Source organism: Chanodichthys erythropterus, chromosome 11 (genome assembly GCF_024489055.1).
Source record: "Chanodichthys erythropterus isolate Z2021 chromosome 11, ASM2448905v1, whole genome shotgun sequence".
NCBI classification, from domain to species: Eukaryota; Metazoa; Chordata; class Actinopteri; order Cypriniformes; family Xenocyprididae; genus Chanodichthys; species Chanodichthys erythropterus.
In genome coordinates, this window is record NC_090231.1 from 2,953,545 (window position 1) to 2,969,304 (window position 15,760).

General features: G+C 38.4%; 1 protein-coding gene across 1 annotated transcript; it reads right to left on the reverse strand.

The window, feature by feature from the left end:
- Positions 1–923: 923 nt before the first annotated feature.
- LOC137030553 (C-type mannose receptor 2-like) lies at positions 924–5,610 on the reverse strand. Its single transcript, XM_067400937.1, has 3 exons — positions 5,335–5,610; positions 2,015–2,365; positions 924–1,850 (listed from the first exon to the last, which is right to left on the reverse strand). The coding sequence occupies exons 1-3, from the start codon at positions 5,567–5,569 to the stop codon at positions 1,489–1,491; spliced, it is 948 nt and encodes a 315-aa protein (XP_067257038.1). The 5' UTR covers positions 5,570–5,610; the 3' UTR covers positions 924–1,488.
- Between the last annotated feature and the right edge of the window lie 10,150 nt (positions 5,611–15,760).

The following is a 15,760-nucleotide window of genomic DNA, read 5'->3' on the forward strand; positions in this document are numbered from 1 at the left end:
CGTACTGTCTTCACTGAGAACAACAAAACACAACCAGAGTAAAACTGCTACACTAGTGTGTGCCGAACCGTAAGTGGAGAACAGTATGGTTCGATACGGCTCGTTGAACCCTTAGTATATACGTGTATAAAGCTTGATGGCATTCCCAGTTCCTGAAGAATCCTCTTGAGATGAAAATCTTGAATCGCTGATTCACATGGAATCAGTGGTGAATCTTTCAAAAAAGCCAAACGATTCCCTCTGACCTTCACTCTGACGTCCAAACGAGTCACCTCACTAGCTGCTCAAAAAAACTTTTTGTCAAAACATGTCGACATGTTCTTTTATACAGGATCCTGTAGATGAGGAGACCACATTAATTCATAGGGAGTTAAATTTACAGCAGGAGTGGATTTTTTCCCCCTCACATTCATATTTATTTTTCAGAGATACCATTTTTAAATGGTAGTTTTCTGACATTAAGGGTCACATTAGTAAAGCTTCTTCCTATGTTGACGTTGATGAAGTCTTCTTTAGGGGGAACACTGATCACCATAATTAATTTAAATGAAACATTAAATGAAACATCAACATCTAAACCTCTGTTAATTCTCAATACGAACTTCTGTAGACGAATGAGAGAAATAAAGTCAAACTTCAATCACTTAAACATCTCATTAAATGCTGTTGCTTCAGTGTTTCTTTAACAGAAGATTGACTCATAAAGACACAGAGTTGTTCATTTAACACTCATGTTTTGCTGTGAATCACGTCAATGTAACGTTCTCCATTATTAATTATTTAATTGACTTTACTGCAAAGAATGTAGAGTGGTCCATAAAAATGAAGTTTAAAGAATTTTTTTTGTCATTCAAAAATTCTGTTATTAAAATTGTATGTATATTTGTGTTTTATAAACGTCACAACACAAGAATGATGTTTGTAAAGAAGTTTATTTGAGCTGGTGTTGAATTACAGGTTGCAAGAAACTTTTAGTTTTTCTTTAAGAATAAACCATATTTCATTTCACTAAGACATATAGATGCTCACAATCATTTTAAACAAGTAATTTGTAAAGATATGACTAGAAACAGGAGAAAAGAAAGTATCCACACCACCAGAATCCCAAGATCCCATGAAATCAACTGATGTGATTGTGCTTTACTTTGATTTTCTTTTAAATAGTCAATATGATTTATGCCAAATCCTTGAATCATGATCTTCTAATGTCTAGTTGACTGTAAGTGTGTTTGATTGAACAGTCTGTGTTAAAATATTGAGCCATTTTTCCAGAAGAGAATGACTGCAATTTCCAAATGTTTCTAAAAGCCACAGATGAAAACTCATTTAGATTTCATGGGGTCTTTAAAACATATATAGTGCACATTGGTATTTTATACTCTTAAATTCATTTCTTGACATTATCTGATGAAAGCAGAACTAAAAGTATTTGCCAATTTAAAAACATGTGCCAGTCGTGAAAGAACAGCACAAACGAATCCTTCACTCTTAATTTCTGCTGCAGATGAAGTTGAGTCTGTCAGTCTCAGGACGGCTGATCCAGCGCTGATCTCCTCCAGACTGAACTGCTCCTTTTCTCTTCTCGAGGCGGCAGTCTTCCGGTTCTGCTCCGTTCCCTGGAGCCCAGTTCTGATAGCACACGATCTCTCCGCTCAACCAGAGCCACATGTTCATGCTGCAGTAGTTGTGTAAACCCAACCACACCGCCCCAGTAGACGCCCATTTAACCACATTCATCACGTCACGCTGAATCTCTTCTGAATGAACCGAGACCAGATCCACATGATTCTGTCTGCAGTATCTCAGAGCTTCAGACCACGCCATCTTCTGTTTGATCAGAATCAGTTTTTCTGGACACAAAACAAACCACAAGCAGAAACTAGAGAGAGACTGATCAAAAACAACATGCAGAACAAACACTGTGGAGGAATTTGTCATGCCAGACATGTAGTGTGAACTTTAAGATATCTGGAGGTGATGGATGGATTGTGTGTGTTTGTGAGGATCTGCTCACCTTCATGACACACAAAAGGAAACTGGATGTTGTTGTTGCAAGAGACGTCATTCCATTCTCTCAGAGCGTCATTACTAGTGATCGCTACACAGATCTCAACTGCAGCCTCATAAGGTTCACCAGACCTCCAGTATCTGAATAAGGAGTCACTCTGATCTGACCACTGCCATGAGACTCTGAACAGACCGATCCAGACATCACCAGATATGAGATTATCATTGATGAACTTCTGAAGCTGTTGATTCTCATTCTGGTTCCTCACACTGACCAGATCAATGTGATTCTGTCTGCAGTAACTCTGAGCGTCTCTCCAATTCTTCGTCTGATTAACAAAGACGAGTCCTGTGTTCGCTTTAAGAAAAACATTAAAAAATTAAAATAAAATAAAAAAGTTATTCATTATTCTCACACAGTTTTATGATTTGTTGTGAACAGGAGCAGCAGTGGAAACATCAGAAACACGTTTCATTCAAAGATTGTTTCTACAGCTGATGATATATTGAATCTTCTCAATATCTTCAGGATTATTTTAAAGATTTAACATGAAGTAACATTTGTGAACATCATGATGATTTTAAAAAGTAGAATAATAACTTTAGTAACAGCGACACCTACAGGTGAACAGAATGAGTGTTAGTTTAAACCTATCATCAGGTGGAAAGAGTACTGAAAAAATATAATCAAGTAAAATTAACATTATTTTCCATAAAATGTACTGTGAGTAGGATAAAAAATTACTTTAAGAGTAATTAGTAAGAGTAAAAAAGTAATTTAAGTGAGAACTAAGCTGTGGATTCGACCAGCTAATAATAAACACTGTTATTAAAAATGAAGAAAACAGTGTAAATACTGATGAAGATAAAAGAGTTCAGATTCATTTGCTGCATTTTTCAGATATCTGAATAGAGGAATATTGATAATGAGAGTAATAATACATCTCTGATCTGTTTTACTCGTGTGGAATACAGTGAGTCAATTAATTCATTTACTTTAATTATTATTGGAACAGATAAGGGGTTTGTGGTAGTTTTGTAATCTGGCTTAAAATCTAATTGATCTAGACTACTTAAAGAGAATATCTGCAAACAGTTTATCAGTATACATACAGTTTGTGTATTGTTTTTTTTTTTACACTTTTTTCATTAAAATTATTTCACACATGGCCTACAAAATGAACACATTTAAAACATTTGTCTACAAAACTTCTGAACTTATATATTTTTCTCACTTAAGATGTGCAGAGCTCCTAATGGTCCATGGTGGTGGAAAAAAATTGGGATGGAAGGAAAAAATATATTTCAAATCTTTTGCGTTCTCTGACAAAACCTGGGCTGCGTTCAGCCCCAACAAAACGTTGCAAAACGTTTTTTAAACAGAAAAGGTGATGCGTTGAACACCCCGTTCTGATGACGCAAGAGTTACAACTATGGCAGCTGAGAAGGACATTTTTTGGTTATTTTTGAAGAATTTTCGGAGCCTGATGAAGCTGGTATTTATAGGTTTTTAATACTGCAACATACACTCGATGTTACAGTCACTGTCCTTGCCGTTCAGAATAAAAGAGAACATCCCAATCCAGTGAAAGGATTTGTGGAAACTTCTCATTATTGTGATCCAACACTTGCCTTGCATTTCCACATGAAAGGTGAAGGATAATCCACTTCTTACCTTTAGGACTGTGCTATGATCTATATTATGTTTATTGTTTGTATTAATTAGGCTTATTATTGCTGATCACTGTTGTTGTGCTTTGATATTGTAATATTTACCATTATATAATCAGAGGAGTAGAGTATTACATTATATTACATAGTATTTTTATATTACATTAATACTCATTGTGCGAGCTGTCTCTTTAATACCGCGTGGTTTATATACATCTTGCCACTGATTGGGCTGACATTTCTGACACGCCCACCAAACAAGAGAAAGCGCATCTCAAACCCGTTGCACACCATTTCCAGGAAACATGTCGTTCAACCCGGAAAAAGTAGAAAAACGTTGCGCACCGGTTTGAGCTTGAACGTACCCCTGTTGTGAGTTCAGACAAACACTTCCTGTTTAATTTCCCTCAGGCAGTGGTTCAGACAGCTCTGTACGTTAACAATGGAGCAGTTAATAGAGTTTGATTCTGAACTGAGACTGAAATATAAAGAAATCTGTTCAGTGTTTAGTTCAAGACACGGTTTGACGTCAGTGAAAGACACCTGAACGGATAAGTTCGGTAAAGTTGGAAACATATTCACAGATTCAGATTTCCTGGATCAATAACTCATGAGCTAAACTTTATTAAAACACAATAACATCTCTTTACAATCGTAGACAACGAGCTAAAACCTAATTTTCCTCAAAAAAAGTCTTCCTCCACACTGTAAATACATTGATCTCTATGTGCAGGAGCTGAAGGGACCGTCTGCAAAGAGCAAAACCTGAAAGTGTTTCTACAAAAATGTTGTACAGCTGTTGAACACCAGGCATGTGCACACATAGACACAGAGCTGTCTGAACCACTGCCAGAGGGAAATTAAACAGGAAGTGTTTGTCTGAACTCACAACTGGTTTTGTCAGAGAATGCAAAAGATTTGAAAAATATGTTTTCTTCCCATCCCAAATTTTTTTCCACCACCATGTCCCTTTAGGGGCTCTGTACAAATTAAATAAATTATTTAAGCAACATAATTAGCCTACCTAAAATAAATAAATAAATAAAAAAAAACTTTAATTCTGATAAATGCATATGCACCTGCATCACTCGTCATCAGAGCGTTTCATAAGGTTATACAGAGTTAGACAGACTTCAGTCACCGAGAGCCAAAAACAAACAGCAGCGCCTTTAACAGTTCCTCCTGAACCAAAACAATGAGCTCCTGCTGCGTTCACTACATGAGTAACTATAATTATGAGATGGAAACCCGTGAGGCTCTACCTGGAGCGTTTCTATTTCAACACAATCCACACCAAAATAAATCTGCAGCAGTCAGGTGGAACAAGTAAAGCTCTGTAAGTTGTTTGTGTTCATTATTATTGTAATGTTCTGTGCTTTGAGCAATAACATTTCTAGCTGGGGTGATCTCACATTGTGACCACAGTATGAGCTCACAGTGAGAGCGCTGTGAGGTTACACTTTTACATCACTGAGAGACAAACTGTTGACTGGGTATGATGTTGCTGGTGCTGACCCTTTGTGATGAAGATATTAAACATTAAGGCGTCAGTTGAAGCGTGTTTTTCTAATCAGAAGTAAATGTTCTGGAGTCGTTATATTTGGTATATGGTGCATCTATAAATTAATGGTTGTAATTTTAAAAAGTTGAACTCACTGTTGTTGCAGATGAAAGTCTGGCTGTTGCTACATGACACATCACTCCATTGTCCATTCTTCATCACAGCACACTCCTCATCTCCACCATCTGGTTGTCCAGTAGACCAGTTCAGATAGAGCGCAGGTTCACCTGAAGACCACTGCCATTCATCAACACTCGTCTTCTTCAGCCCAATCCAGACATAGTTATTAGGATTAGCACTCACATTCTTCACCTCGTTCATGTCGTTCATGTTGTCAACGGTGGCCAGATCTGTGTAATTCTCTCTGCAGTATCTCTGAGCTTCAGTCCAGCTCTTCTGCACGTTTATAAAGTAATACTGACGCTGAACACATTCAGATACGGAGCAGAGAGCTGTGAAAGAGAGGGTTTGATTTAATGCTTTTCATAACAGAGTCAAACCTGATGAAACTATAAACCATCAATAAAACAACAAACACACTCACCAATGAGAAGAAGAATGAAATATAGAGTTTCCATTTCTGAGGAAGAAACACATTGAAAAACTCAGATAATCCCATATTCATCTTGGAGTAAAACATGATCATGTCATTTAAAAAAAACAGTAAATTCACAATCATTCAGACAATATTAACATCTCAAAGTCTAGTTGTGTTTGAAGAATGAACATGTGAGTTGTTCTTACTTTAGAGGTCGTGTGTTTCTGTCCTGAGTCTGATGTTTCTGTCTGCAGCTTTAAACAGTGTGATCATTATATCTGCTCTCATCCCTCTTTCATCACCTCATTTCACATCATTTGTTTATTTCTCAAAAACCCCATATCATATTCACTTCCTCTATATTTGTGTGTTTGTCCACCTCTGTCCCTTTATTTGCATGTTGACGTCTGTGTCAGTCAGTATTAGTCTATATTAATATGAACCTCCATCAGAAAATTATTGGAACCTTTTATATTTTAACATTCACAAATAAACAGCTGCTTTAATGATATTGCTGGACTGCATAACTCGTGTTTCATCTCTCTCATCTTCATGTACGGGACTGTCCATCCACACTTTCTCTTGTCCATTTGTCTGCTTGAGCGTTCAAGTGTGTAGAACGTTTGATCCCCAAACGAGACACACTTACTGTAACGAAGCGGGACTCAGGCGGAGATCCATTTGCAAGCTTATATTCAATGTGAGCATAGTCGTACAGGCTGGGTCGATCAGGGGTAAACAGGAACAGCAAGGAACAGGCAGAGTCGTAATCAGAGTACAGGCAGTAGATCGAGGACAGGCGGATATCATTCACAGAACAGTATAACAGGCAAGGGTCAGGACAGGCAGCAACGGGTCAAGAAACAGGAACAGGCAGTAACGGTAACAGACAGGCAGACAGGCAGACAGGAATAATAATGCTCGGAAATGATACAGGAGTAATCAAGACTTTGCGATTGGATGGTGTGAGTGAGAGTCCTTTTATAGTCCAGGTAACAAGCTGCAGCTGGGTGTAGTGATTAGTGAGGAGTGTGTGCATGGCTATATGTGGCAACAGGTATTTGGTGTAGAGTGAACATGTGACTGGCAGGGAGGATTGAAATGTTTTTAAAATGTACAAGAATGAAAATCAACAAAGATTTTTGCTTTTCCTGGTTTAACCCCCTACAGGAAGTGTGTACATCAGGGCCGACTGTATCTGTCACACCTTTAGTACGGTGGAGGACGCTGTAATCTGCTGATTGGTCAGTTTGAATGTCTCACATTTGGGTTTCAGTCACATGATCAAGGAAGGAATAAAAGAAGATTATAACTGTTTTCTCTATTTCTTGAGGTCTGTTCTTTGCTTCTCTTTTATCTATTTAAAGCGTAACCATATAGCCAGATATTGTCATTAAACCCTTTCAATTACAAATGATGCGTTAACATGTTTTCATTCAGTATTAACTTTGAAGTGTCACCTGTTGCTACCTCTCTCTAGTTATCTCTAGTGGTCAAGACTGCAAGTGTGGGTATTTGGACAGGCCTCGTGTTTGTGTTTCTCTGTTTCTGTTTGAACTGAACAATGAGGGTTGAGTTCATTAGTGAAGTCAGGTGACTCTGGTTACTGAGAGCTTTAAGAGCTCTGTTTGAGGCTCCAGTCAAGAGGAAGAAAAGTGCGTTCACATTCAAAGGACGATCTACAAGTGGCAGCGATTCACAACAATGACATTCCCAAGTAATAATATTATATATAAGCTTTTAATATAAAAATGTGGACAAAAATCCACCATACTAAAAGAATGCAATCACAATGCACAAACTTAACATTACAAATCAATGCAAACTATGAAACAGTCCTATAAACCTACACTGTGTCCTAACTAAACGCCCTCTAAAGAAAGAACAACTCACATTCAATCTTAAAACACAACTAGACTTTAAGATCTTAATATTGTCTGAATGATTGCGAATTTTGAATGACATGATCATGTTTTACTTCAAGATGAATGTGGGATTATCTGAGTAGCAACTTAGTTACTTTGAAGAATCTTCTAACTCATCATTCACACAAAAAGAAGCTTAAAACTACAGCATCATCAAGACACAAACAAACATCAAGAATCAGCATATGAATCTCAACAATGCTGACAATAAAACAAAGACGAACTCTGAACATCACAAAACAGGCTTCAAAAAGTCACAACAAAAACAACAGCAAAAATAAAAGCAAATAAAGAAAGAACTAACACCATTCAGCTGCACAATTTATTCATGCTGCAATGCATGCTGGGACTTTTGTACTATGGTGGCACCCAGCATGCATTGCTGCATTCAACTTTTTGTTGTCTCCATTGTTAAGAATCATACGCTGATTCATGATGTGTATGTGTGTGTGTGTGTGTCTGTCTGTCTGAATGAAGCAGGAGCTTGTTCATCTTTCCTTCAGTGATTCTGCTTCTTAACAGCACGCTCATCACTAATGTTCAATAATCACTTAATGATTTAATTAACTGTAAGACTGCTTCAGTGTAAGTTTTTAACACTCTGTAGAGTGGATCCCAGGAGACACAGAGCAGTGTTATTTAACACCAGAGATTTTGTCCTGATAAGGAAATACAGTTTGCACACAGACGCTCCATTCTCTAGCACATTCAAATGAAACATGTAAACGAGGAAGAAAATAGAGTAATACACAAATGATGCACAGCATCTCCAGTGTTAAAAATAACTCAGAGTTCATGTGTGTCCACACTACAGTGTTAAAATAACACTGAAACAGAGTTGAAGTTAAAGGATTAGTTCACTTTCAAATTAAAATTTCCTGATAATTTACTCACCCCCATGTCATCCAAGATGTTCTTCAGTTGAAAAGAAATTAAGGTTTTTGATGAAAACATTCCAGGATTTTTCTCCATATAGTGGACTTTAATGGCCTCCAGACGGTTGAAGGTCAAAATGACAGTTTCAGCAGCTTGAAAGGACTTTAAACGATCCCAGATGAGGAATAAGGGTCTTATCTAGAGAAACGATTGGAAAAATACAACTGTATATGCTTTATAAACACAAATGATCGCCTTGCAAGTGGTTCATAATATTTCATATTAATATTACTTCACTAATATAGTCCACTTGAAGGAGTGAATGAAATGAATGAGTGAATTCGGACACTGAGTGCGCCGGAAGGAATGTAGCAAACTGGCAGCTCCAGTAGTAATGAATATTTATGTTGAAAACTATGAAACTAGCATGTACAAACCTTAATTAAACGATTTAATGATCAATTTAAAAATCAATTAAATTTATACTATGTTGGACCAGCACGGTTTGGAAATGAATGGATGATTGATTCAGCTGTAGACGCCATCTCCTGGCGAGACGCGGGAATTTATTCAGCGCGCAACTCTCACTGTGCATTATGGGTATTCTCAAGCCATTGAATGTGCATCGGCTGTACACTCATTATTGCGGTGCATTGTGGGATTGAATGAGTGCACTCAACATCGTCCACTATGGTTTCGGACACTACTACAAATGGCTGTTCCCTCAAATAGTGCCCTATTTAAGGGTATAGGGAGCGATTTCGGACACAGCCGTGGTGTTACAAGTAATGCATGTACGATGTATCTGGTTGTCATGGCAACGTCACGTGCTTGCTGCTCTCTGTGCAGATCTGTAGGTTGGATGGGCCCAGTAGGCCTTGTGGTGGAAAAAAAAATCCAATTAATTTTGGATTGGTTGTAGTTCAAAATAAGAGATAAATCATTAATCTGTTGATTTTAGACTCAGAATTCTCATTTCACAGTAAAACTATTTAAAGATTTAAATTTATATATTATTTAAATACCAATGTAGTGGAGTTTATGTATTTTATCAGTTTTATTTTGATAAACATGACACAATATAACATCACAACTACATGAAAAGACCTTTAACTGTTATAAAAGAGCAGATTTGTGAGCATTACTGGAACTGATGGCGTGAAAATAAACACGAAACACGTGATCGTTGTCATGCGGTGAATCCAGCCAATCGTGAAACGGTTGTGTCATCATCAGCGCTCGTGCAGCTCCTCTTTAGAAACTGCGCTGGCTAACTTAGGCGGCTGATCTCGAATCGCTCCCGCGGCTGGTGTAAACACGAGCATTGACTAGAGTATCCGCGTATCAGCTCTGGTAGCCGCGTCGCAGCCGTAACGCGCCGCCTCGCTAAGGATAGGCGCCTCGCCTATTTTTGACAGACACCGCGTCCAAGACGCGCAGCTCAAATACAAAATAAAGTCAAAATAATCACCCTGAGTAAACTCCCACTCATATTTCACTTCACTACGATGCCAGAAACTGACGACAAGAGATTCGAAATTGAAAAACTTGATTAATAAATTATTATTAACTTCATCTGTATAGCTACAGCAAAATAAATTATGGCATAGCAATAAACACAATTAAACTGGACAATATAACAATTTAGCCATTAAAAACATATGCGAATCCAGCCGCTTCGCTTCTGGTGTGAGTTGACACCGCTCAGAGGACAGAACAAAACTATGCCGAAGACGTAACGCACACGCGTGCAGTGTAAACGAGGGGTCAGGCGGCTGATCTCGAATGCTCTCGTGGTACTTTGAAGCCATACGTCACAGTCACATGACTTCAGCGCTGTCTCAAGTCGGACAAAATTTCTTACTTTTCTTGCTTCAAGTCAGCCGCTGATCAGTCTGTGCGGCGCTGCATCAAGTCGAACAAGCCAATAGACTAACTTAGCATGGCATGGCCAGGACCCACAATGGTTACACTGACAATACTTGACAAAGACACATGGCAAACATGAGGGCTTAAATACACACTACTAATGACTAGACAACACACACCTGTGAACATAATCAAGACAGTTAACCAATAGGTGTGTTCGAGCTCATGCAGCGCTGCACAGACTGATTGGCGATAATGTTTACACGACTTTGAGACATTAAAAGAGCTGTTTGCCAAATACTGTGAACCACATAAAAAAAAAAAAAAAAAAAACTGACATACTTGAGACACATTTGTTGTTCATAGAGCACAACAATATTGATGCTTATGTGACAGACTTAAAGAATAAAGCAAAGGATTGTGAATTTGGAGAACTGAACGAGTCACTTATAAGGGACCGAACTGTTAATTGTTACTATCAGTCACACTTCACAGGCCAAGAGTATTTGCACTTTTGCAAATAATGCACACTCCTTTACATCTTAACAGAACACAGAAGAGATCAATGTTGGCGGGCTGTTTACAACTCTCCCGGGAACACCGACAAATATCCCAGCGTCAAATAAATCTAAAGTTGCTCTCGTTACATGAACTTCAAGAGAACATCATCACTGCCCTCAACAGGAGAGCTGACTCCCTTGAAGAAATGATCAAGACAAATTCAAACACCATTGAAGAGCTGAAATCATCCCTCCTTTTGGCAACGCAGAAATCTAAACAAATGTTACATTAAGGAATACAGAGTAACTTTCCTGTTGTTGAAATAAAACTAACAGATGAATAAGACTGGATGAAATATGACTAGAACAATAACACTCACTGTTTATTCTTCTGTTTCATGTCAGAGATGTAAATATTGTTCACCCTGAATGTCTAAATGTGGACATAAGCAAATGAGTGATGAGGATGTGTTTACATGCAAATGTGTTCATGTTTTAGAAATGAAACAGTAAACAGCAAGAGTATGAAATGAAACAAAAGAAACATTTTCACAAAGAGATGAATTAAAAAAAAAAATAATGTAACAATATTTTAATGTTCCAGCCAATCACAATCAAGTATTTAGAGGAAATAAGACTGAAACAGCAGAAGATGATGTCATTATTTCAGTGGGATAATGAGAGTCCAACAACCTTTACTAACATTATAAATGACCTTCAGGGGAATGAAAGCACGATATGAGCACTTTAATGTCTTTATCTCGTCTCTGTTGTGAATGTCTGCTGTGGTCTCCTCCTCACCACTAGGGCTCTCGGCTCTCAGAAGAGGAAAAAGAAGAAATATAAGAGCAAAAAAAGTTTTTCTACTCTTTCTATATGCAAATAAGGGAACAGAGGTGGACAAACACAAGTTCACATCCGTTATTATCATATGCAAAGCTCCCTGTACAATGGAATTCTTATTTTTCCTTTCCACCATGAATAACATTAATATATATTTATATTACACATATAGTTGGCAACGCAGTCGAATGTGAACATTGTGTAGAGCATGGGGCTAAAGACACATCCATGTTTGGCACCAGTATTCATCTCAATGCTGTTAGATGTGATATTTCCAATTCTGTAATTCTAGAGTTCAGCTCATGTTGAACAGTTTATCAGTGAATTTGTGGGGAATAACTGTGTTAAAAGCAGAACTGTAGTCAATGAAAGGCATCCTAGTGTAAGTGTCTTTGAGAGGTTTATATGAAGGGCTGCTGAGAAACTGTCTGAGGGAGATCTGTTCAGGCCGTAGACATACTGTAAGAGATCCAGAGTTTCAGGTATACTGCTCTGAATGTGGGTCAAGGACACAGTGTAGGTTTATAGGGCTGTTTCATATTTTGTATTGATTTGTAATGTTAAGTCTTTGTATGTCTGTGCATTACGATTGTATTCTTTTAGTATGGTTTATTTTTGTCAACATTTTGTTTAGATATAATATGATTACTTGGGAATGTCGTTGTTGTATGTCCTAAAGGAATCATGCCATAAACCCTCGGTTTTTGTGAAACTCTGCCACTGGCAGACTGTTGAATTACAGATGAAATTAAACAAAATAAGAATTTTCTCATTATGACTAATTCTAAAAAAATTAACAATTTAGTTTAATGATCACATCCCAGCCAATCCCAATCAAGTATTCAGACAGAGAAACTAAGATGAAACAGAAGAAGAAGATGAGTCCAACAACACTGACTAACATCATAAATGGACGTCAGGGGAATAAAAGCACAATATGAGCACTTTAAAGCAGACTGGACAGAGTCTTTATCTTGTCTCTGATGTGAATGTGAGGAGTCTCAGCTCTCAGGAGAGCAAAATGAAGAAGTCTATACATGAGCAAAATAGTTTCTACTTTTTTTCCCAAAAAACCAAAAGCAAAAGTGATTGTCTTTCCTTCTTCTTCTTTTTGCCATTTTTAATGCCTCAAACGCTGAAGCCCGAACTCTCTCAATAGTCAAACTCGTTCCTTCTCACACACATTTCTTCCTCTTTGACTGGATCCTCAAACAGAGCTCTTAAAGCTCTCAGTAACCACCTTTCTTATTATATTATATTTTGCAGTATCTTCCCATATATTTTTGTTCCGTAAGGGATGGTCAAGCGTAAGTGTGTGTGGACAGTCCCGTACATGAAGATGAAAGAGATGAAACACGAGTTATTCAGTCCAGCAATATCATTAAAGCAGCTGAATTTATTTGTGAATGTTAAGATATAAATTGTATCTTCAGGTGATCCTGCGCTCATACAACAATTTATCTCACAGTGATGTAAAAGTGTAATGTGTTAAAATATAAAATGTTCATATAATTTTTTGATTGAGGTCCATATTAATATAGACTAATACTGACTGACACAGACGTCAACATGCAAATAAAGGGACAGAGGTGGACAAACACTCAAATATAGAGGAAGTGAATATGATATGGGGGTTTTGAGTAATAAACAAATGATGTGAAATGAAATGAGAGGGATGAGAGCAGATATAATGATCACACTGTTTGAAGCTGCAGACAGAAACATCAGACTCAGGACAGAAACACACGACCTCTAAAGTAAGAACAACTCACATGTTCATTCTTCAAACACAACTAGACTTTGAGATGTTAATATTGTCTGAATGATTGTGAATTTACTGTTTTTTTAAATGACATAATCATGTTTTACTACAAGATGAATATGGGATTTTCTGAGTTTTTCAATGTGTTTCTTCCTCAGAAATGGAGCAAACTCTATATTTCATTCTTCTTCTCATTGGTGAGTGTGTTTGTTGTTTTATTGATGGTTTATAGTTTCATCAGGTTTGACTCTGTTATGAAAAGCATTAAATCAAACCCTCTCTTTCACAGCTCTCTGCTCCGTATCTGAATGTGTTCAGCGTCAGTATCACTTTATAAACGTGCAGAAGAGCTGGACTGAAGCTCAGAGATACTGCAGAGAGAATTACACAGATCTGGCCACCGTTGACAACATGAACGACATGAACGAGGTGAAGAATGTGAGTGCTAATCCTGATAACTATGTCTGGATTGGGCTGCAGAAGAAGAGTGTTGATGAATGGCAGTGGTCTTCAGGTGAACCTGTGCTCTATCTGAACTGGTCTACTGGACAACCAGATGGCAGAGATGAGGAGTGTGCTGTGATGAAGAATGGACAATGGCATGATTGGCCATGTAATATCAGCCAGACTTTCATCTGCAACAACAGTGAGTTCAACTTTTTAAAATTACAACCATTAATTTATAGATGCACCATATACCAAATATAACGACTCCAGAACATTTACTTCTGATTAGAAAAAAACACTTCAGCTGACGCCTTAATGTTTAATATCTTCATCACAAAGGGTCAGCACCACCAACATCATACCCAGTCAACAGTTTGTCTCTCAGTGATGTAAAAGTGTAACCTCACAGCGCTCTCACTGTGTGCTCATACTGTGGTCACAATGTGAGATCACCCCAGCTAGAAATGTTATTGCTCAAAGCACAGAACATTACAATAATAATGAACACAAACAACTTACAGAGCTTTACTTGTTCCACCTGACTGCTGCAGATTTATTCTGGTGTGGATTGTGTTGAAATAGAAACGCTCCAGGTAGAGCCTCACGGGTTTCCATCTCATAATTATAGTTACTCATGGAGTGAACGCAGCAGGAGCTCATTGTTTTGGTTCAGGAGGAACTGTTAAAGGCGCTGCTGTTTGTTTTTGGCTCTCGGTGACTGAAGTCTGTCTAACTCTGTATAACCTTATGAAACGCTCTGATGACGAATGATGCAGGTGCATATGCATTTATCACAATTAAATGGTTTTATTATTTTTTTATTTTTTTTTAGATAGGCTAATTATGTTGCCTAAAGAATTTATTTCATTTATACATAGCCCCTAAAGGGACATGGTGGTGAAAAAAATTTTTTGTTTAAAAAATGTTTAATTTCCCTCAGGCAGTGGTTCAGACAGCTCTGTGTCTATGTGTGCACATGCCTGGTGTTCAACAGCTGTACAACATTTTTGTAGTAACGCTTTTCAGATTTTGCTCTTTGCAGACGGTCCCTTCAGGGAGGGGAGCGGTGGTGAAGGCTCTCTTGAGGATGTCAAAGGCGTTGGTGGCTTGTTGGGACCAGGACAGAGACTTGGGCTGGTGACGGAGCAGGTTGGTAAGTGGACTGACGATGGTAATGGAACTGTAATCCTTGATGAAACGACGGTAGAAATTGGAAAATCCTAGGAAACGCTGGAGCTCTTTGATAGTTGATGCAATGGGCCAATTCTGGATAGCGGAGACCTTCCCCTCGTCCATCCGGATGCCACTGTGGTCAATCACGTACCCCAGGAACTGGACAGAGGGCTGGTGGAAGGGGCACTTTTCAGCTTTGAGGAAGAGATGGAATTGCCTTAAGCGTTGGAGGACCTCCGCAACGTGGTGGCAATGTTCGGCCAAGCTCCGGGAGTAAATGAGGATGTCGTCAATATACACCAGAACGAACTTGTGGAGAAACTCCCGGAGCACCTCGTGTATGAAATCCTGGAATACGGAGGGGGCGTTGACCAGGCCATACGGCATTACAAGGTACTCGTAGTGTCCGGTGGGCGTGACGAAGGTGGTCTTCCACTCGTCCCCCTCACGTATCCGGATGAGGTTATACGCGCTGCGGAGGTCCAACTTGGTGAACACAGTGGCACCGCGGAGATGTTCCAGGGCCGCTGGGACGAGGGGAAGTGGGTAGTGGAACTTGACTGTAATTTTATTAAAGGGCACGGTAGT

Bases quoted from the DNA above. Each gene is read 5' to 3' on its own strand.
- LOC137030553 (XM_067400937.1), bottom strand. From the start codon at position 5,569: ATGAACGACATGAACGAGGTGAAGAATGTGAGTGCTAATCCTAATAAC. The intron at 2,366-5,334 runs GTGAGTTCAACT...TTTTTCTTAAAG, and splicing joins GACTTTCATCTGCAACAACA to CGAACACAGGACTCGTCTTT. The intron at 1,851-2,014 runs GTGAGCAGATCC...TTTTGTGTCCAG, and splicing joins TCCTTTTGTGTGTCATGAAG to AAAAACTGATTCTGATCAAA.